The 24,324-nt window shown below is 37.9% G+C and overlaps 1 protein-coding gene across 1 annotated transcript in view; it reads right to left on the minus strand.

Moving 5' to 3' along the window:
• Nucleotides 1-24,324, minus strand: part of GALNTL6 (polypeptide N-acetylgalactosaminyltransferase like 6) — a 240,001-nt gene that overhangs the window by 108,885 nt on the left and 106,792 nt on the right. Inside the window, exon 3 of the mRNA XM_020997862.2 lies at nucleotides 12,483-12,600. Within this exon, the coding sequence (XP_020853521.2) occupies nucleotides 12,483-12,600 (118 nt within the window). The remainder of the gene's footprint in view (nucleotides 1-12,482; nucleotides 12,601-24,324) is intronic.

Below are 24,324 nucleotides of genomic sequence, written 5' to 3' on the forward strand. Positions count from 1 at the left end.
AGCTATATGCCTAATAGAGCATTCACTTGGTGAAAGGGTAGAAATACTTTTTTCATTTTCCTTGAATAATTCTAAATTGATAAATAGAACGGTTGTTCTCTTTCAAAGCTCTCTCTACAACAGTTCTATAATTGTGCTGACTTTTAATTTTGTTTACTAGCTCTCCCATTTATTACTGAGGTAAGTTTGGACAAGGGCAGCTAGGTGGCACAGTGGATAATGTTCCAGGCTTGGAGTCAGAAAGACTCATCTTCCTGAGTTCAAATTTGGCCTTGGGCACTTTCTAGCTGTGTGTCTCTGGGCAAGTCACATAACTTTGTTTGCTTCAGTTTTCTCATCTGTAAAATGACCTGGAGAAGAAAATGGCAAACAACTCCAGTATCTTTGACAACAAATCTCCAAATGTAGTCATGAAGAGTTGGACATGATTGAAATGACTGAACAGCAAAACCTTGGACAAATATCATTTAAGCTCTCTGAGCTTCAATTTCCTCAGTTATAAAATGAGGGATTGGGATTAGATGATCTCTAAGGTACCTTCCAATTAAAAAAAAAAATCCAAGAGCCTAATGTTGAGTTTCATTGTTTGTACAATGAAAGAATCTGGGTAACATGAAAACTCATGATGGTACATGACCTACTTTTTTTTTTTAATATAAATTTTTTTGAGTTCCAAATTTTCACCCCATTTCCCCCCTCCCCCCACCCCAAGATGTCATGCATTCTGAATATCCCTTCCCCTACTCTGTCCTCTCTTCTATCTCTCTCCCCTTCTCTTATCCCCTTCCCCTTCTATTTTCCTGTAGGGCAGGATAGACTTCTGTACCTCATTTCCTACATTTATTTCCCAGTAGCATGTGAAAACATTTTTTTAAACATATGTTTTTAAAACTTTAGGTTTCAAATTTTCTCTCTTCCTCCCTCCCCACCCACCTCATTGAAAAGGCAAGCAACTCAATATAAGTTGTACATGTGCAGTTATGCAAAACACGTCCATAGTAGACATGTTGTAAAAAACTAACTCTATTTCCCTTAATCCTATCCTGCCCTCCCATTTATTCTATTCTTTCTTTTGACCCTGTCTCTCCTCAGAAGTATTTACTTCTGATTAACCCCTTTCCCAGTCTGCCCTCCTCTCTATCATCCCCCTGCTCTCTTGTCCCCTTCCCCCCTATTTTCCTGTAGGGTAAGACAGATTTCCATACCCAATTGAATGTGTATGTTATTCCCTCCTTAACCCAAATCCTATGATCATGGCTTTCAGATAGTCCAATAATTTTTAAATTCTCTCTCCTGGATCTATTTTCCAGGTCAGTTGTTTTTCCAATGAGATATTTCACATTGTTTTCTAATTTTTCATTCTTTTGGATTTGTTCTACTGTGTCATGATTTCTCATAAAGTCACTATCTTCCAATTGCTCTATTCTAATTTTTAAGGAAGTATTTTCTTCAGTAAGCTTTTGGACTTCCTTTTCCATCTGGCCAATTTTACTTTTTAGGGCATTTTTCTCCTCATTGGCTTTTTGGACCTCTTTTGCCATTTGGGTTAGGCTATTTTTTAAGGTGTTATTTTCTTCAGTTTTTTTTGGGGTCTCCTTTAGCATCACTCTCAGTTTTTCCTCTACTTCTCTAACTTGCTTCTCAAAATCGTTTTTGAGCTCTTCCATGGCCTGGGACCAATTCATATTTTTCTTGGAGGCTTTGGATGTAGGGGCTTTGACTTTGTTGTCTTCTTCTGGTTGTATATTTTGGTCTTCTTTTTCACCAAAGTAAGATAATATAGTCTGACTCTTTTTGCGCTGCTTGCTCATGATCCCGGCCAATTACTTGCGTTTTAAACTCTTTGTTAAGGTAGAGTCTGCTTCCAATGTGGAGAATGTACTGTCCCAAGCTTCGGGGTTTGTACAGCTGTTTTCAGAGATACTTGTAGGGACCTGTAAATTTTCAGTTCTTCCAAGGTGGTATGATAAGGGGCAAGGTGTTTACTCCTTTCCTGGCCTGCAACTACAAGTACTCCTTTCTGTCCTGTAACTGTCCTCTCCACAACCACTACAAGCTCCACCAAGCCAGCGCTCCTCCTCACCCCAGCACCGCTGCCCAGAACTGTGGCCCAGATCCAAACACAGGCAAAGCAAGAGATTCCTGCCTCAGCACTGGCAAAGAGATCCCTGCAATCCCTCTCTGATCAGCCACTGGATTCCCCCTCAGTCTGTGGGCCGGAAGCTCGGGAAGCAGCTGCCCCCCCACAGGGCCACGCTCTTGGGGAATGGAGCTGAAACCCCACCTTCCTTTCTCAGGCACCGACAGAAACAGACTTTTCCCACTGACCTTCTAATTTGTCTTTGGCATTGGTGGATTGAGGAGTCTGGAAACCTCCACAGCTGCCCGAGATTCAGTCCTCTGAGGCCTGCTTCAGGTTTGCTGCAGCCTGCGCGCCCATGCTGCGGCCTGTGCACCCATGCCGCGCTGCACTGCGCTCCCAGCCCGGCATGATACACCTTTCTGATCAATCATCCAGGTTGTCTTGGGCTGGAAATTTGTTTCACTCTGTCTTTTTGTGGGTTCTGCTGCTTCAGAATTTGTTTAGAGCCATTTTTTATGAGTATTTGGAGGGGTTTGGAGGAGAGCTCAAGCAAGTCACTGCTTTCACTCAGCCATCTTGGCTCCGCCTCCCATGACCTACTCTTCCATACATGTAAGATATGCTTAGATTGAGAACTAGACTTAGAGTCAGTAAGACATGAGTTCAAATCCGGTCTCATATATTTACTAGCTGTATGGCCCTGGGCAAATCACTTAGCCTCTTCTAGCTTCAGTTTTCTCATCTGTAAAATGGGAATAGTAATAGCATCTACATCAGAAGGTTTTTAGAGGATCAAATTAAATGGAATCACACTTGTAAAGTGCTTCATAAATCTTAAGATATTATATAAATTCCAGCTAACATTGTTATCTAGAACAAATGCCAGAAATCTTTTAAAAGTAGAGGGACAAGAATCAGTATGAAAGTGTAGAAGAAAAAAATCAATGGATTTGGAATAGAAGGACCTAGGTTCAAACTCTAGTTCTACAACTTAATTATATGACCACAGGTGAGTTCCTTCACATTTCTAGACTTCTATTTCCTCATCTGTAAAATGAGGGGGTTGGCTTTCATGTCTGAGTCCCCTTTTAGCTTTAAAGTCTGGGATTTATATTCTTCCAACTTGGTTACTCTTGTTTTTCTGGCATATTGGAGGAATAAGAAGATAATAGTGACCACATGCAAACCTCCACAGAGGAAATGCATATATGTGACTTCCTATGTCAAATTCCCTTGGACAAGTTCCCAAGAAGACTTGATTTGCATTGAGTTCTACCATATTACGAGGAAGACTATGGTGGGAGGAGGGGTGGTGGTTCAAAGGCTCAATACAATTATAAGTTTGGATCAGATGATTTTCAGATGATTGATGGACATCTCAACTTGGATGTCCCCAAGTCATTTCAAACTCCATATGTCCCAAACTGAACTTGGTTTCTTTCCCCTTAAACCCACCCCTCCTCCTATCTTTCCTATTTTTGTCAAAGGTAATGCCATTCTCCCAACTTTGCAATCTAAGAATCATCCTTGACTCTCCACTCTCATTCACCTCCTATATCTAATCTGTTGCCAAGTCTTTAATTCCACTCTCTCAAGATTTGTTGACTCTGCACCCTTCTCTTTGTCCATACCACAATCACTCTAGTTCAGGCCCTCAGTGTTTCTTAACTGAACTATTGTAATAGACACTTGATTGGCCTCCCTACATCCATCCATCATAAAACCGATATTCCTAAAGCAAAAGTCTTACTGTTAGTTCTCTATTCAAGAAATTCTAGTGGCTCCTTAGTGCCTTAGGATGAATTACAAACTCCTTAGTATGACATTTAAATTCCTTTATAATTTAGCTCCAGTTAATCTTTTCTGTATTTATTATGAATTACCCTCCTCGTACCCAGTCTATGTTCCAGCCAGATTGGCCTATTTGTTATTTCCTTGTATATAACATATTATTTCGTGTCTCTACATCTTTGCACTAACATACAATCCTACCTCACCTATCGGTCAGATAAGTATTTATTGTCTACTCAGTGCCAAGCCCTGTGCTAACCTCTGCCTCTTGGAATTGCTAATTTCCTCTAAAGCTTAAATGTTACTTCCTTCAAGAAGTCTTTTTTTTTTTTAATTCCCTCAGTTGTTGGGTCCCCCAGCTCTCCCCTTTTGAAATCATTGTTATTTATTTTGTACATTTTATATTTACTTATTTTTGAACAAGTTGTTATCCTTCATACTCCTCTGTAGAATGTAAGCTCCATGAAGGCAGAGGATGTCTTACTTTAAAAAATGTATACCCATAGGTCCTAGCAAGGTTTCGGGCACATAGCTGACACTCGATGCTTGTTGATTGAGTGAAGGTTCACTGATTTAGAGCTGGAAGGGACCTTAGATATCATGTAGCTCAACTCTTCATTTTACAGATGAGGAAACTAAGGGCTGGAGAAAATAACCTTGCTGAAAAGAAATAAGGATAGCAATCATTTATACGTTACTTTAAGGTTTGTTGAGCACATTTATCTCAGGTAGAATGTAACAGAGCAAGGAATTGAATGGAGGATGTCTGATTCCAATCCAAAGATAGATTTCAAGAACACTTGAATTTTCTTACTAACAGATTATTGGAAAATCCAAAATAAGGGGGGGGGGGGTACGGTTTTGAGGGAAAAAAATAAACCTCCCTGACAGAGCAAACAATTCTAAGAGTACATAAAGCACGATTATAATAGTTTCCAACCTAAAGGACACTAAAACATAGGATCTGAAAACCTAACACATAGCACTGAAAACCATATGCTGATTTTCTCATCTTTTTGATGCTGCTGAATATCAATAAAAAAGTAAAATAAAATAAAAAAAGGGAATTAGGAAAAATGTCACCATACCTGGAGGCGGCAACAACTGGAAGATCACCCTGACACTTCAGTTTATATCTAAGAGACATAAAATGCAACTTGAGAATGCCGGGCTGCACCTGCTACCTTTTTTCTAGGTAATTGGAATGAATCTCAGGCTGGCTTGTAGGGCATTTAGCAGCTGTTCCTGTTTATCTTTGAGCTGAATGATTTCAGAGGCATTTTAATATTTTCTTCAGAAGATCAATTCTGGGGCATATTGTCTTCAAATGGATATTTTTATGTCATCTGGGCTAAGTGTTATGGAAAGAACAAATGCCAGAGGGATGACTCCCAATCTTTGGTGATGTGTGCTGAGGCCCCTGGGTACCATAAAGCAGAATTCTGTCTCATTTTAGACTTAAAATCGTCTTCTAGTTGGAGATACTTCTCTGCCTCCAAAGGACTGATTCCATGGAGGTCTCTAATCTCTCTGCCTCACAAAAGCAATGACCAAGTACATAAAGATTACTTAAAAATCCTCCTTAGCACAGAAAGGATTTATAACGAGCACATTTTATGATGCTAATCATGTAATTTATTTTTCCACAAAGTCATGGGCACAAAATATCATCATAACAGTTTACAAAAAAGGGACTTATGGGAAAATGAAGCAATTCTGAAAATGAGCCTGAATTAGATCCAGGCAAATAAACTACTCCAGGGTGTCTGCATAAATTAGTCACTCCTGGAAGGCATTGTACTCTTTTAGACAACGGAGGAAAGGATGAAAATATTGATGCAGAAAATTGAGATACCCTATGGTTGTATATGCATATATATATATATATATATATATATGTATATATATTATGTGTGTCTGTATTATGTAACTGAGTATAAATATTCCAGTCCAGTTTATTACAGTTGATGAGTTTGGTCTGGAATTAAATGGAAAGATATCCATTTGGATTACATTTGGGAACCTATGATAGTTATTAAAACTATAAATAAGGCAGAGTAATAAGATTTTTTAGTTGTTGTTACTATGGTAATGACATCTGGGCTAGCACTGGTAGTACCCTGGCCTGTATTCTTCTCATTTTACAATCTGTTCCACTGATCTGACCTGGGTTTCCACCCTTAGTTGTATAACTCTCCTGGGGCTGAACTTTCCCCTACCCCTTACCATTCCTCATCCCCTCTGTCTCCTTTGAGGAATTAGGAGGTCTTACTCTCCACCCTTTCAACTGAATTATCTAAGGGTGCCAGAATTCCTAGATATAACCCTAGTGACTGTAACATTGAGTAGATTTAATCTGGGTTTTATCTGTATAAAGAGGGCTATAAGGGAGTTAATTTAGAATTTCTGTTAAGGTCAAAGAGATAAAACTAAAGTTTGCTTATGAGAATCTCCCAAAGTGGAGTAAGTTTCTAGACCTTGTGGTTTATTAAACTATCATAGTTAATAATGGCCATTTAGTTGGGTCAGTTGTGGGTCATTAGGACATTCTTTTACCAAATAAGTAGCCTATATCATTATACAAAAGTCTTCATTAAGTAAAAATTAAATTCCAAAGACAGTCCAGAAGGAATGCTTGGTAGCTTTATGTTAGGCCATAGGAAGAAAAGTGCTTAACATCCCATTTCTTGAAGATTCCTTGGGAAAGTCATCATTCAGAGTCAGTTTTCCACTGAAGGACTATTTCTTTTTCATATTTCCAGTCAATAAAACTCAGCTTAACAAAGTTGAGAGTACAAAACCTGAATACTATTCCCTATTCTGCCATGAACCAGGTAAATGGCCTTTGGTAAGTTACCTACTTTTCCAGTGACTTCTCATTTGGAAAATGGCAATTATAAAACAGATCTACCTTAGAATAATGTTGAACATATGAAGAAATGAAATACAGCATAGCATGGAGGATATTGGAGGATTATTATTATTTATTTACTCTCAAGTAGTGAACAAACACTGCTCAGGAGAAGAATATCAAGGATGGACTGGCTAATGCTTTTGAACTCATGCTGGACTGAAGTTTATTAAATAAAGGTTATTTTTAAAACTAGGGAAGCCTCCTTTCCCATAAGCAATTGCTCTTCTCTCTCTCTCCCCACCCATGTATGTATACACACACACACACACACACACACACACACACACTATATCTTTAAGGGGCTTTAGGATGTAGATTGGAAGTTTAATTGTCTAGTAGGAGTGAATCTGGAGAGAGTCTGTTAAGAGTTATGGTTTGAGATAAACTAAAGGCAACAGAGACAAAGGAAATAAAAAGGCTCTTTCCTGACAGAACTTGTCTTACAAAAAAAAAAAAGAGAATTCAAAAGGAAAAAGGAGAATTTTTGAGAAAAGATTTTGATTGGAATCTTGAAGGAACTGAATGGTGAGACTGTGTTTTCAGAAGTGATTAGAAATCATCCTCAGTTATAGTGATAGTTTAAGATGACACTAGTTGTGATAATTCTCACAGTTAAAACTTGGTAAATAGTTATCATTGTTCATTGTAGAGAGCTTGCCTTGAAGACATAAAGATCTAGGTTCAAGTCTCACCTACCACATATATTAGTTGTATGACACTGGGTAAGTTATTTCTCAGTGATGTCAAACTCAAACAGAATAGGGGGCCACTAAACCATATATAAGAATCTCTGTAGACCACATACTAACTTCAAGAACCACATTTTAATACTATGTTCTATTGCATTTTTATTTATTTTGTTCCATATTTCCCAATTACATTTTAATCTGGTTCATGTCACATTTGGGGAGCACTATGGGGCTTGAGGGCATGTGTTTGAAACCTCTGATCTAGAAAACTTTCTAAGACTATGAGTTGCAGAGAAGGTGCTGACTTACATTGGTAGAGAGTTTCCTTATCCAGGAGATCCTTATATCAATGAAATCTCAGGTTTAGTCTCTCTTCCAGCCTTAGTGTTATTATTAGTTTCACTGTTAATAAATTGTATGGCCAGAAATTTTCATATTTATTTAGGGATGAAAGATTAAGGTTTTGACATATAAAAAGAGAAGAGTAGTTGCTCATGGGAAAAGAGGTTTATTTAGTTTTTAAAATAAGCATTTTTTAAAAACTGCAGTAGAGCAGAGAACTAATGGATAAATTAATGATAGAGATGTCAAAATTTTAGTAATTAACAAGGAACTATCCAATCATGCTCCTGGGTTAGCACAGAATTTGGAATGAATATGTTAATAAATCAAGTAAGCCAGATGAGAGATTGTACATCTAAAGTTTGCTTTCCTTAGAGCCTAGAAGAGTGTAATAGGTTCATACTAAATGTCAGATGAATGGATACTATTTTATAGAATAGCTTTTTGAATTGGGTTCTAAAAATTATTTTTGATGTTTAATATAATTTTTGATGTTTAAATATACCTTTTACATGGTGTTATATGGTCAGTGGACATATTTACCAATCTTGAATTGATGAGGAATCGCCCAGCTGCATTTTGCTTTTGAGATAAATGGGTTAAGAGCTCTACTCCAGGTATGCTAACTGTGACAGTGATCAACTCTCATACCCTGCCACATAGACAATGGATAAGCTATGATTGGTGAGTCAAAAGCTCTTCACTGAACAAAGCGTAGAAATAAATCATTCATGTGTGACAGCCAGTGATTTTCTGATAGTAAGAGGTGTGGGCAGTAAGGACAGGCAGAGACAACTGAAAGAGTGTCTGATGGACTATGATTGGAAATTTTAATTTAAGTAATTTACAGCTGCTGAGAAAGGGAATTGAACAATAACGACACTTTCAAGGAAGATGATCTTTGTATATGCCTGAATGTGTGTATGTATTGGAGAGGTTGGACTGAATACAGTTCCCGATTTGTGGTACACATACCTCCAGGGACTGTAGAAAGCTTGTCAAGGAGGTACAGCGAATATTTGGTTTAACTATTAAATCCTACTAATATTAATCTCTACATTTTATTTATTACATGCATGTGTATGGAACATTTTAGAATTCACCTCATATTGAACAGTGGGCGTGAGAAGATTGCCTGATCACCACGAGGTATGGGAATCATTTGTTATCTGTATCCAACTGCTATCTGGCCTCTGAGCTACTCTGGTTGACCCAGAGAACTTTTGGAAGTCTCCTATTTATAGAAGGATGCATTCTAATCGTGATCCCTGATCTGAGGATACTTTGATAAGGAAAAATATAGTAAAGAGAAGATTCCTCCAACTAGACTGTAAGTTCCATTAGGTTCAGGACCACTGTACATCTAAACTTTGTTTTCCTTACAGCCTAGAAGAGTGTAATAGGTTCATACTAAATGTCAGATGAATGGATACTATTTTATAGAATAGCTTTTTGAATTGGGTTCTAAAAATTATTTTTGATGTTTAAATATACCTTTTACATGGTGTGTAAAAGTCAGTGGTCATATTTACCAATCTTGAATAGGTGATGAATTGCCCAGCTGCATTTTGCTTTTGAGATAAATGGGTAAAGAGCTCTAATTTTAAAATTGCTCCTGGATCCTCCAAATAGGAATTAATGGCACAGGCAAAAAAAAAAAAAGATTACAGTGGCTTATCTCTTTTCCCCTCTTTCTTACTACTATTCTATGACAAATCAGAGTCATTTTATACAACTTATTCTGTTCCTTAAACAAAGTGGAGACTCCTAATTCTTCTATGTAAATTATACCAAAGGCACCTGTTCAAGCTTTAAAAACATTTATTTTATTAAAAACAACAATGACAACAGCCTTAAAAATACTAATAAGGAAGTCTAGGAACCCTCAGATCAGCACACAATAATAAGATGAATGAAGGGATAAGGCTGAAATGGGACCCACTGTGACATAGCTGTCGATGAAGAATCTGTCACTCAAACCAAACAAGCTAGGGCACTTTAGTCCTGAACTTGGAGTGCCGTTGCCATAGTTTCTACACAAAGATGACAAGGCTGCATTCCAATTATATCTTTCAGAATGACAGATAACAGGAAAATGGGATATGGGGTAATAAAATCTGTGGTCACCTGGCAGGGATGTGACAGATAGAAGTGACAGAGATGCGAGAGATGCCTGTTTATTTTGCCAAAGGAACACCCTATTTGGAATGTAAATGTATTTGCTTCAGCCTTTCCTTACTTTTCACTACCAAATTTCTGCATTTCTTGTTTTACCCTTTCCAACTTACCCCCTTAGTATGAAGTGTCATCCAGAACACAGTTGGCCCTCACTAAATGGAAATTTGATTACCAGAATTCTAACTACCAGATTCTACCAGAACCAGAGTTCTAAGGAAATCAGCCTTTGAACTTTCAGAAATTAGGTGTGGAAGAGTGCCTTTTTGATTCTGCCATTCTGCTCCAGATGTTCTTGCTCTATTTGGCCCCACAGGGTAGGATCAGAAGCAATGAGTTCAAGCTGCAAAGAGGCCTCGTTTAGGTTTGATATCAGGAAACACCTTCTGACAACTAGAGCTGTCCAAAAGTCGAATGTCTTGCCTCAAGAGGTAGTGGGTTCTCCTTCCTTCAAGGTCTTCAGTCAGACTCTGGACAGAATCTGTCAGGTACACTGTGGTGGGGATTCTTTTGGGTGTGGCTTAGATTAGATGGGTAATGATTCTATGATTTGGTGAACGAGATGGGCTGTGACCCCATACAGGATCACGATCCACAATTGTTTAAGAAGCTCTGAACTAGAGGCCTTTACTCACCCAAATGTTGTGGCAAACTCCAATAACCAGCTCATGTCTGGATAGTGAATGATAGTATCTTGTAGGCTCAATGAATTCTATTAGGATGGTTTCACAGACCTGCTACTGGTGAACAGAACAGAGGGACCCACATTCTGCTCCTGAGGATTACCAGATACTTCCATATTCTAGCAGACTCTATGAAGCAAGGACGAAGAATTTGATTTCTGGCTTTGTCTGTTATCTTCAGTCACCTAAGTACTTTACAAACTATAGAAGTATCTAGACAGGCACTACTAAATTCAAGTGATGGAAAAAGCAAAAAAAAAAAAAAGAAAAGAAAGAGAGGATATTGCTAAAGAATGAACTCCAGTACAGTTGGAAGTGTTAAGGTAATGGTAAGCAGGCAAGGCCTGCTAAGGAGTCAGAAGGGACAAGAAATGAGTCATGTTTGAAGCAGGCACTCATGAACTGCCAGGCTATACTTTCATTTTGATTATGTGACATTGAGTGCAACATACTTTTTTTTAAATTAACATCTTAAGTATTGCTATAGAATTTTAATACAATCCTCCTGGCACAGTTGGTAGAAATCTGGATTTTGTGTCAGAGGATATGGGCTCATTTCCCATGCTCTGCCACTTTACTTACTACCTGTGTGACCATGGGCAAGTAATTTTTACCTCTCTGGGCTTAACTTTTCTTGTCTATGAAATGAATGAGGAGTTAGGTAATTCAGGGCTTCTTGACCCACAGTTTAAGAAGCACTGAAGGGGTTGCTAGTGGAAAAAGTTTAAGAAGCACTGGGTGAAACAACTTCCAATGTTCCACCCAGCTCTAATTCTGTTGTGATCCTATGTTTCTGATCTGTTTTGGTGGAGAGAATTTGCAAGGTGGGATTTCCTTACTCTGACAAAAATCACAAAATATTGAAAGGCTTCATCTACATTTAAGTATGATCTTAATTACATTCAGAAACGCCATTTTTTTCCCCCCTGACAAAACACATCTCTCTGATTTCATAATGGAAGTCACTTGGAAAATATAACTCTACAGGTATTTGCTTTATTATACATTTTGCTGGAATTTGTCTATCTTATTAAATGCCTGTAACTTAAGAAGGAATCTCTGGCTGGAAGGAAGTGTTTTGTTTCTGCTGACACAATCTTTAATGCCTCCCCAGCTATTTAGGTACAACTTTTGGCGGTGTTCATTTTGCTTTGGTGGTTTGTTCTTGGTTGGAAAAACATTTCTTTCCAAATCAGAAACATGTTATCTGAAATCTCTTCTAGGGAAGATAAATGCTAATCAATAAAACACATGGAATATGAAAAGTTACAGTGTTTTGTTATGTGTATGTATTGTAGTGGAGAATTGAAGCAATAGGGAAAGTTTAAAAATTTTAAACTGTCCTCTAAAATATCTAGATGTCCAAGCCATAAATAAAGCTTGCTGGAATTCTTCACTTACCTTTCCAATCTCACCCTAGAACCATTGAAATTTTGGATAAAAATTGGGAAGATCAAGACAGGAATTCTTGATTCTGATCAGTCATAAAATCAAACTCAAATACTCTATTTTTCTCAGGGAGTTGGATTCCCTTAGCTATATATTGAATGTTATTAATCATCATGGTTAATATCTCTTTAGGTCAATAGAGTGAAAAGCTACCTATCCTTTAGCATACAGGGTTTGCCACCTACGAATGGGATCTTGAAGAGGTGAAATATATAGCAGTCTCTTCCAACGGCTACCAAGGAAAACGTCAAGAAATCAGCCTTACAGGACGTTCACAAAGCAGAGTGAAGATGATAAACCCAAATGCACTATTCCATCTGACAGCAAATAGAGGGAAAAGCATCTGGGTGGCTTACCTTGAAAGATATTTCATACTGTTCTCCTCCCCAGATTTCTAAGCCTGGATCATAGCCACCCAATTCCCAAAACCACTTTCGGTCAACAGCAAAGAGTCCTCCAGCCATAACAGGAGACCTGTGGAATAATTAAAATAAGCTATAAAAGACAGTGAACATTAGGCCCCCTGATCATACGCTTGAAAGGCCCAAGAAGTGTTTCAGTAGTCAAACTGTAATGAGGCTTTAACCAATAGTTGTTTATTGGTGAATCTAGGGCTCCCATTTGGTCTATAACTGAAGTGGAAGTAGGAGCAGGGGGAAGATTCCTTCTATGCTTTAAAATTTGCTGTTAAGTTTCTAGTGTTACAAATGCCCAGCAGAGGCCCATTTATTTCATCTGCATATCATGGGAGAGAAAGAAGTGAGTCTTAGTGACTCATCCTTTTGAAAATACCCATCGGATTTTACAGAACTTGGTCAAAGTGAAGATGCATTTTCCCCTACTATAAAGATAGATGAAAGCATTGAGAATAATGCTGCAGATATTACCTTCCAGAGAAGCATCTCTTTCCTTTATGATTGCCTCAGTTATTAATTTATCCCCACTTTTTCTAGAAGGGGATCCAGTCAATGGCCAGGAAAAACAAACAAACAAACAAACCCTAATTGAATGTTTATTATGGCAGAACACAGGTACTAAGTGCTGAGTATAGGTCTGGTAATGGAATTTCTGGATCAAAGGATAAGAATTGTTTAGTCACTTTTCTTGCATGAAATGCACACTCAAAATAAACAGAAGATACAGGCCTCTACGAGGGTAGAGGGGGGGAACAATTTGACTGACCTGTACATGCTATGCTTGTATATACGTGTGAGCATGTATGCACACACATATACACTCACATAAAACGGTACTAAGTGAAGGACACATTTATACAGCAAAATATCATTAAATGAAATTTAATATGTAGTAAAATAATAGCTAATTCCCAAGATATACATAACATTATAAGGTTTGCAAAACACTTTATAGTTGTTATCTTTGATTTTCACAACAACCTTGTGGTATAGGTGCTATTATTACCCTCCATTTTACAGATAAAGAAACTGAGGTTGCAGCTACTTTCCTGGGGTCACAAAGCTAAATAAATGTTGGAGGCAGGATTCTTCTTGGTTCCTTTTCCAGTATGCTACTGATTGTGCCACAGAATTATGGAGAGGTAGCTTTGGCATAATGGATAAATAACTGACCTTGTTGTCAGGAAGACTTTCAAATCTCACTCTGACAAATACTTGCTGTGTAAATATGATCAAGTCACTTAATATCCCAGGGCCTCAGGCAACTCATTAGGACAATGTGGAGTTGCTGATCTACACTGGTAGAATGTATTTACCAAGGATTTATATCCAAGGAACCTGCATACGTGGCCCTCTAGAAACTCAAGTGTGGCCCTTTGAATCTAAACTTCACGGAATCTGTTCCCTACCCCTGGTATACAGTGGGACTTTGCCACAAGGATAAAGCATCAGGTCTGGATCCAGTCTCTCACTCACCACTCTGCCTTCCCACCCCCAAATAATATAAATTTTTAATTGGCTAATTTCTAAATTACTTATACTTTATTGCATTTGTTTAATTTGAAACATATTTCCAAATGGATAGTAACCAAAATGGCGGAGAAGTTTCAAATACTTGACAAAATGTTCACAAGCATATCCTCAAGCACATTACAAGTACTGATTTGAGAATAACTGATAAAGTAACTATAGAACATTCTATATTGAAGCAAGTGGCCTAAGGACTTCTACTAGGGAATATATCCCAATTTTAGATGCTATAATCACTTGAAAGATATACTCTTAAATTGCCATTAAAAACTCTATAATTCATAGCTTTAATTAGTTCAGACTACTGCCCCAATCAGCCTAGATGAGTGAGGTTTTATAGGTGTGCAAATGATTTTTTTTTTTTGCTTTTTTAGGCAACTGGGGTTAAGTAACTTGCCCAGGGTCACACAGCTAGTAAGTGTCAAGTGTTTGGTCTGAGGCCAGATTTGAACTCAGGTCCTCCTGACTTCAGGGCTGGCGCTCTATCCACTGTGCCACCTAGCTGCACCATGTGCAAATGATTTGTGAGAAGCCTCCAAAGATTTAACTCACTCTGGGTAAACCCAGGGTGCACAAGTAGAAGAATTACAATGCTGGAAATCAATCATAGATTTTTTTTTTCAGTGAAGGAGAAGCTTAAAGAAATAAAAATGTACCCCATTTAAGCTTTATAGTTTTTACATTTCACTTGAAATAAATGTCTTGCTCCTGGACCTACCTCATTTTAAACTTCTCTACTCTCTCCTTTGCTCCCTCTCTTCCTCCCATCCTCTTCCTTTTCATACCTAATTTGAAAGTAAGATATACTCTGCTGAAGAGCATATAAATTAAACTTAGTGAAAATAAGCATCTATTATATACCTTCTATATGCTAGGCACTGTGCTAAGCACTTGACAAATATTATTTCATTTGACCTTCGACCCAATGCTAATTATCTACAATGACCTAGGGATTATCTAAACTTTAATGTTTTTATGGGCTTTATAATTATTTGGTGAATTGAATTGAATGAAAAGTTTAATTGAATTGAATTAATTTAATTAAATTAAAATAAAATTAAAAGTTTTTTTTCAGTACCAAATCAAAGCAGAAGTACAAAGAGAAACTATTGATTGGGTAAAAAATAAAATGTCATTGATAGAAGTCAGATTTCCAAAATGTATAGGGTATTGACATAAATATATAAAACCAAGAGCTGTTGCTTAATAGAAAAATAATCAAGAAATATGAATTGTTTTCAAAAAACAAATGCCAACTTTGATGGTTATATGAAAACATGCTTTAAATTACTAATGATAAGAGAAATTTCAATTTCACTTTACACTCTAAAAATCAACAAAGATGACAAAAGATGAAAGTCATTTCTGAAGAGACTGCAGGATGACAAGCACACTAATACTCTGCTTTCACTTGTTCTCACGGTTCTGGGAATCCATCTGGAATCATGCAAGAAAAGTGACTAAACAATTCCTATTCTTTGATCCAGCAATTCCATTACCAGACCTATACCCAGAGGAGGTCAAAGACAGAAACAAAAGTTTAGTATATGCCAAAGTGTTGTAATGGCGCTTTATGTTGTAGCAAAGAGATGGAAACAAAGAGAATGCCCATCAAATGGGGGAATAGCTGAACTGACTGTGGCATATGAATATAATGGAACATTATCATGCAGGGAGAAATGATGAATGAGGGGAACTCAGATAAATGAAAGATTTGTACGCACAGATACAGAGAAAAATAAGCAGAACCAAGAGAACACTGACTATAACAATTTAAGTTGTAAAAAAAATCACCAAAAGTAAGCTGAACTCTCAGTGATTGAAAAATCAAACAAGTCCCCAGAAAAACAGATACATTTTTCTCCATCCTCCTGGAATCGAGGCAGGGGTATATAAGGGCTGAATGTTCATACATTGTCAGGCATGGTCACAGTTGTCTTTTGACTTAGTTGCCTTTTTTATTCCAAGGCAAGGTTTTAGTTCAAGGGGCAGGGAAAATATACACTGAAATGACTGTGTTGTCAAAAACAAAAGGTATCAAAAATATTTTTTAAAAATTAAAACTGTACAAGGGTCTCCTTTTTCTGTGCTCCTACTTTGTATATATAGATGGAGATCATTAGTGGTGATTGAATTTTAAGATCTGGTTCAATATGACTTTAAGTTTAGGAATGACATTGGTAAACCAGTGAGTATATAGAGGAACTCATACAGACTGGTGTAGAACCCTGACATCATGCCATACAAAGATTGGCTGAGTGGGGAGAAGAGATGTGGCATCTGTCTTCAAAGGTTGGCATGTAGAAGAGGGATTAGACTTGTTTTCTTTGTCTACCAGGGTAGAATTAGGACAAGTTGGTGAAAGTCGAAGATATAGGTTTTATTTACATAGGGAAGAACTTCCTAACAATGAAAACCATCCCAAAGTGGAATGGGCTACTTGAAAAGATAGATAATAGATCACTTCCTAGGATGCTAGAAAGGGGATCTTCTTTCAGATACAGCTCAGATTAGTTAGCCTTTGAAGTCTCTTCCTACTTTGATTCTGTGATAAATTATAAAAACTCTTAACTATGCAATTCCATTTTAATTATCTGATTATAGACTCATATTACTTTAGAGCCTTTAACTTAGTCTAAACTGATCGTTTTTATAGATGATAAAACATTCCTAGAGAGGTGAATTGATTTATCTAAGGCCACACAGAATTTAGTAATGGATGGCATCAGTTCTCTCTACTCCCAAGGCCGATGTTGTTTTCTTTCTTTTTAAAAACAAAATTACTATCTTTTTTTTCCCAATTATTGAGCATCCTCCCCATACCCACTCCCCTCTACCTACTGAAGAATGAAGGAAGGATGAAAAGAAGGAAAGATGAAAGGAAGGAAAGAGGGAAGGAAGGAGAGAAAAAGGAAAAAAGAAAGAAGGAAGGAAAGAAGCCCTTTATCACATAAGCACAGTCAAGTAAAACATTTCCGTAGAGGTCGTATCCAAAAATACATTTATTATTCTTTAAATTAATCCATCACCTCTTTTATGATATGGGTTGTGTTCTTCTCACTAGGCCATGTCTACCTATGTGAAAGTCCAGTTCTGAGACTAGTATTTGGTAGATTTTGAATTGGACAGAAAGACTCCCAGATCAAGTAATCATTTTGCATGAGGAGGTCTGGTAGATATTGAGTAATAGTTCCCAAGTTGTTAAAGGAAAAGTGACATTTCTTGGGATGCCTAACTGCTCCCTTCTCCTGCCCCCAATGCAGCTGAATTACAATCACATTTAAGAAGAAAGAAAGGCTTTTAGGCCTTTCTTCTACAAGATTCCTCCCAGATTTTCATGTCCACTGACACTCTATATTTATTTATCTATATTTTTTATTTATATATTCGTGAACATATATCCCCTCCCAATCTAGAGACTAAAAGCTGCCTGAGGGTAGTTCTTTTTAGCTGTATCCCCATGTGTATCATAGTACCTGCTATGTAAGACGTGCTACTAGATGCTGATTAGTTGAGGGACTAATTTGTTTTGGTCCATATGTGATTGCATGCATGTGGGGGGGTGCCTGGTGTGGAAATTCCCTCCACCAATGTAAACTGGTAACTTACTGTGACTCATAGTCTTGGACATTTACCCAGGGCGCATGCTTTGCTCATGGATACAGAGCTAGTGTGTTTAACAGGCAAGAAGACTTGAGCCTCAGTCTTTCTGCCTATAAGGTTGGCCTTCTTGTGCTCACTAAATTTTCCTGGATTGATCTCATTAATATTTCAGTGACGGCCCTAAGTACCGACAGCTCAAGGTGAATGATGTACTTTGCTACGCATGTGCTTATCACTGTTATGGTAATAGTTACTGAAGGTATCTTAGCATCATAGATTTAGAGCTGAAGGGACCTTAGCAATTATCTAGTACAATGCACTCATTTTACAGATGAAGAAACTGAGGCAGCAGAGGTAATCAATCAGTTGCTTGAAGTTACATAGGCAGTTAATGGCAGAGCTGGGATTTGAACCAGTCCCTCTGACTCCAAATCCAGTGCTTTGTTCACTGTGCCATGATGCCTCTAAAACTTGGTAAAAAGTCGTGAGATTCTTTTTCTTCAAAGATATATGCAAAGATACATTAATAAAGACAGATATAATAGACAGGATTATGTCCTTTATGTAAGTGGTCCTCCCCTGTGCACATCGAAGCATTAATATTTTTTAGCTTCAACAAAATATTCAGCGTGACTCTGTACAATAATAAATAAGCACACATACCTTCTGTGGACTGAATAATTTGTCTCACATTTATGGATTGTTACTTTCAAATATACATAGATGCTGTGTTAATTAACAAAATGCAAATTCATTAAAATGTGTTACTAAATTCAGGTTAAACTTTTGTTCTCACACTCAGAAAACTTGGGAACCATTGTTTGATATTCTGAAGGTAAGTATATCTCTTCCTCCAGCCTATTATTCTCCTCTCAATGGAAATAGAGAACTACCATCTTCAGTTATGTGCTTCTTTTTTTATTTTTATTTTTTATTATTTTTAAAATTTATTTATTTTTAGTTTTCAACATTCACTTCCACAAGATTTTGAGTTCCAAATTTTCTCCCCATCTAATTTTTCCCCCCACCCCAAGATGGCATGCATTCTGTATACCCCTTCCCCTATTCTGCCCTCCCTTCTATCTCTCTCCTCCCCTTCTCTTATCCCCTTCCCCTTCTATTGTGCTATAGGGCAGGTTAGATTTCTATACCTCATTTCCTGTATTTCTTATTTGCCAGCTGCATGTGAAAACAAAATTTTTTTAACAAGTGTTTTTAGAACTTTGGGTTCCAAATTTTCTTCCTTCCTCCCTGCCCACCCACCCTCATTGAAAGGCAAGCAACTCGATACAGGTTATATATGTATAGTCATGCAAAACACTTCCATAGTAGTCATGTTGTAAAAAACTAAGTATAATTCCCTTCATCTGATCCCACCCCAATTTATTCTATTCTCTCTTTTGACCCTGTCCCTCTTCAGAAGTATTTGCTTCTGATTACCCCTTCCCCCAATCTGCCTTCACCTCTATCATTCCCCTGCTCTCTTGTTCCCCCCTCCCCCCATTTTCCTGTAGGGTAAGATAGATTTCCATACTCAACTGAGTGTGTGTGTGTTATTCCCTCCTTAAGCCAAATCCTATGAGAATAAGATTCACTCATTCCCTCTTTCCTTATCCCATTTCCCCTCCACTGTAAAAGCCTTTTCTTGTCTGTTTCATGTGAGATAATTTATCCCATTCTACCTCTCCCTTTCTCCTTCTCCCAGTATAATCCTCTCTCACCCCTTAATTTTGTTTTCCCTTTCATCTTGAACTCACCCTGTGCCCTCTATCTATCTATCTATCTATCTATGAACATATAATTTTTTTTCCCCTCCAACTACCCTAATACTGACAAAGGACTCATGACAGCTATGCACTTCTGATCTCTCTTCTCTAAGGTGAATGCTGCAGCAATCTCAATCTCTTTAAGTCTTTCCCTATTGGTCTCATTTTATTCCTTCCCTTCCAGATGATCTTCCAGGTCATCTCTTATTTTCCCCAAATGTTCCTTGCCTTGTTTTTTCTTTCTCTTTTCTTTCTTTTTCTTTGAGGCCTGTGGATGGTCTGAGGGATGTTTTCTAATAGGGCTGTTAGGTTTGCATTATTTTCAGAAGAGCTATGGGAGTTAGCCACAAGTCCTGAGCCAAGCAGTTGTATGCAATTAAAATACGCTTGCTAACTGTCTGGGCCATTCTCGTGATTCCCTCTTCTAATATTAATATCAGCATGAAATTGATTTGTAACAACAACTCCTGTTCAGTATTCTTTATTCCCTAGGCAGTGGAAATATGGTGGCATTCTGAATGGATAACTAAAATCAATTCTCTACTTTGCATTAGGGGTAATGAACAAGATGATAAATGGGATATTCTTCTAGCTTACAGTAGACCAGTTTACTTCACTATAGTAATTTTATCCTCTACATTATGTTGCATTTTTAAATTAATGAAGCTATAATATAAAAAGTGCACTGGAAGCTATTCCTTATTCTGTTGCTACAAAAAAAGACCTTGCATAGTCTCATTCAAGTATACATTTTTCAAAGTACACTATGGGCCCTCTTACTGAAAGCAAGACATAGCACTTAATGGCTTCAACCACACTCTATAACATTCCCCAAATTTAATGGGTTTTTACTTTCCCTGTTGTGTTCTACCCGACTCACATACATGAAAAAAAAAAGAGTGGTTTTATTAGACATTTTCTCTTTGGAACTTTCCCTAAATAGTCTAATTTTCATATTTAGTTCAATACTATCTGATCCAATCCAATCAGTACTTATTAAATACTTGTGAGATACTTGGAATACAGAGACGAAACAAAAGCAGCCTTCTCCTCAAGGAGTTTATATTTTACCAGGGGTGATAGATGAATAAATATTAATAGGCAAGTGTGCCTCTACATATGCATATGTGTATATATTAACTTTTGAGATATTATTCTATGTATGCGTATGTGGTACCACAGTCAGTTCAGTCATGTCTGACTCTCTGTGACCTCATTTGGGTTTTGTTGGCCATTGATACTGGAGTGGTTTACCATTTTCTTCTCCAGCTCATTTTACAGATGAGGAAAGTAAGGCAAATAGGGTTAAGTGATTTGCCCAGGGTTACACAGCTAGTAAGTGTTTGAGGCCGGAATTAAACTCAGGAAGTCTTCCTGATTCCAGTTCGTGTACTGTATGCACTATGTCACCAAACTGGCATATATTGGTATATGTGCATGCGTGTATGCATGTGTGTGTACATAAGTGGTTGTATGCAATTATGTGTATATGTGTATACATAAACACCTAACTTTGCATTTACATACATTACATATATATGATAATTTGGAGTGGGAGACAGGACTAAGAATGATGGGGATCAGGAAAGGTTTTCATAGGTGTTAGACACAAAAACTGAGCCCTGAAGGAAGCTGGATGTTTTGCGAGGCAGAGAGTTGAGGAGAGAAAATATTCCAGATACTGCAGACACATAGAAGGCAGAGCTGGAATGCCAGGGTCAGGGAATATCAGTGTAATGGGGGCCTGATAGACCTTCACTGGCCTGTCCCCAGTTATAGCAGGTCAGGTAGTTTGGCTAGATTGTAGAGAATATAAAGGGAAATAATGTGAAATAAGCCTGGAGGTGTTTGTGTTGTGTGTGTGTGGGGGGTGTGAATCTGAATTGTAAAGGGCTTTCAGTGTTAAGCTGAAGCTTTTGTATTTTATGCTATTGTACTTCTGGAGGCTTTGGGGCCAAAATAATTTTTAAAATGATATTTGATTATGAAAAAACACTTGGATGAAGAATATTTGAATGTCAATCTTTAGTAGCAATTGAAACTAAGTCCTAGGAACCCATGGAACCCTGTATTTTGGTCACCCCTTCTTTGTACTAGGTTTTCTCAAGAGCTTAGTCCTTTGACAACTTCTTGCCTCTTCTTGCCAGCTTTCCCTGGCTAGTGTCAGTGGGAATCTTGGATGCCCGAGTAGCCATGCAAGTTTGGTCAGAATTGTAATGGGCCTCTTTGCTTCAGGCCCCAATCAAGCCAAGCTAATCAGCTTAGACAGGGACAGAGTAACCTGTGCAGTAACATCCCATAGACGTTTTTAGTTGGCACATAATGGGTGAATGTTCACCATTAAAGATCCTCATTTTCAACTTGAATTCAGCTATTGAATTTAAAATGTCGCAGGGCAAAATAACATCATCTACTTTGGAAATGCTTGTTCATTTAAGTACTGAGCATTTACTGCAATTAGAAAAACTATGGGGGAAAAGTGGCTGAAATAGCAGCGCCTCATGCAGACTAATTTCTGTCATTTACTTAAGAAAAAGGATGATTTCATGTAATTTTCCTCCTTTTTATAGCATTTCCACTACAACATTGGTACACTGTAGGGATACTTGACACAATGTACCTGGGACTTGTGTCAGTCTTTCAATGCCTGAGGTATCTTTGACACAAGAGCATTTTGGAGTGAATTATTCACACGAACACAGCAGGCACATAACACCTGATGCACAGATCTGAGTTTCTTTTGCTCACGATGAATAAGAATCTTTGGAGATGCTCTCTTTGTTTGGAAGATCTATAATTGAATGCTGTTGCAGTCGGTATCTACAGAGTTGCTCCATCTCTTTTAGGAGCCCCCAAAGTCTCTAGAATTTCTAACCAGGGAAGACATATTTTTGAGACACAGGAAAATGGAGAAACACACATATAGAATTCCATATTGTCCTTTTTAAAAAATTTGCCCTTCAGAGAAAATTCTTTTCAGCCCTTTGAGGTACAGGGTACAGAGAGCCACAGCAGTTAGCCTGAAGGTCCCTACCCACCATGTGGGTGTGCAGTGGGAGAGTGACTATAGGAGCCAAACTTCTCTGCAGTGACTTGGATCAATGCTGCAGAAGTGAACAGATTGGAAGCAGAATCAGAGACCACAGTGAGAAGTGGCCCCTGAGTGCAAGACACTGTTATCTATCATAACGTCTTGCAGATTGGCAAACTAGAAGCAAAGAGTTATCCTTCCTTCTCTGTGCTGTACTTGCCTTTCTGGTTTAAGCTCTGAAGTCTAAGGCTAGGGTTCTGAACACAAACATATGCCTGCCCCTTTATTCTTCTCCACGATCTATAGGCTTGAGTACTCCTGGACCTTTCCCCAGACACTCCAAAAATCAGGAAGGGCAGTCAGGAGGAGTTTTTGGAGACAGTGGGGCAGAAAACTGCATGGGAAGCACTTAACCATTTTTTCTTTTATTTTTTGTGTCTAATACATGTGACCACAGGACTCCAATTGCCTATTTTTTTTGTGAATGCGAAACAATAACTCTTAAACAATTCTTAAAGAGTATGCCTGCTATACTAGTATTGTGGATTTTGCTAAGTATGCTGGGAATTACATGAAACTTAACTTGTATGTACATGCTCAAGTCCCTCACAAATCCTACAGAATTTACACTGGCAACTGTATGTGCATTCCAATGTCACCTGGTACTCCAATAATGTCCCACAATTCCTCATGGCAAAGACTGATATTATACTGTAAAGAAAAATAAGAACAACAAAACCTTGAGAATTTCTGACATATGGGATCATTTTAACAGAGAGAAGGTCCAAATGTAGGGGGAGGGTGGAGTCATAGATTTTCCTATTTAAAAAAAAAAATTCCTGAGCAATAGTATATATTATCTGTTAGTCTAAATTTAGCACCTAAACAGCATGGAATTAAACCTGCCCATAGCCATGATACTTGGTGGCGTGTGAGGCTAATGTGCATGAATGGCCGAGAGACTCTGATAGGGACACTCGATTGGTAGACAAATAGTGTCATTTGGTAGACAGCTCAGAAATTACACATCTTCACTGGGTAATTAATATGGTATATTATATTGTCTTTCTGAGGGCTTAAGAAAGGCAGAGCATGAGCTTACAAGGGTTACCGCTGCTATCTCCATACACCAAGCGTCAAGTGTATGTGCATAAAGTGCACAAACAACTCCGATGTTGTGGTTTGGCCTTATGCACTTCTGAAGATTTCCTGTATTTTCCTTAATATGGCTCCTTCATGAAGTCCCTTACTGAAGAAAGCTTAAGATTTTTCCTTTTAAAGTCTGCAATATCAAACTGCAGGATTAGTAGGTAAGGAAGGGAGAAATCAATCGACCAAAGCTAATGATAGAAATGGATTATCTCTTGTGAACTTACAAAGCCCTTTTTAATGCTAACGTGTGGTCACATTCAGCTTCGTATCTTAACTAGTTGTATATATTTTATTCCTTACATTAGACTGCAGACTCTCTGAGGACAGGGGCCGTTTCTTCTTCACATTTGTATTTATATCCCCTTACTGACTTGTGCATGATATGTAGCAAATACTGAATGTCTGTTGAATTGAACAGGAAATCTTTTGATTAATGTTGAAAGCATTCTCTCCCTTCCCTTGTCCCAGCTAAGTACATTTTTTTTGTTGTTGATTTCTGTTGTATCTAACTGTTCATGACCCCATTTGGGGTTTTCTTGGAAAAGTTACTGGAGTGGTTTGCCATTTCCTTCTTTAGCTCATTTTATAGATGGGGAAACTGAGGCAATCAGGGTTAAGTGGCTTATTCGGGTCACACAGCTAGTAAGTGTCTGAGGCGAGATTTGAACTCATAAAGATGAGTCTTCCTGAATGAAGAGGA

The sequence above is a fragment of the Phascolarctos cinereus genome, unplaced genomic scaffold (genome assembly GCF_003287225.1).
Source record: "Phascolarctos cinereus isolate Bilbo 61053 unplaced genomic scaffold, phaCin_HiC Scaffold_9;HRSCAF=440, whole genome shotgun sequence".
Taxonomy (NCBI): domain Eukaryota; kingdom Metazoa; phylum Chordata; class Mammalia; order Diprotodontia; family Phascolarctidae; genus Phascolarctos; species Phascolarctos cinereus.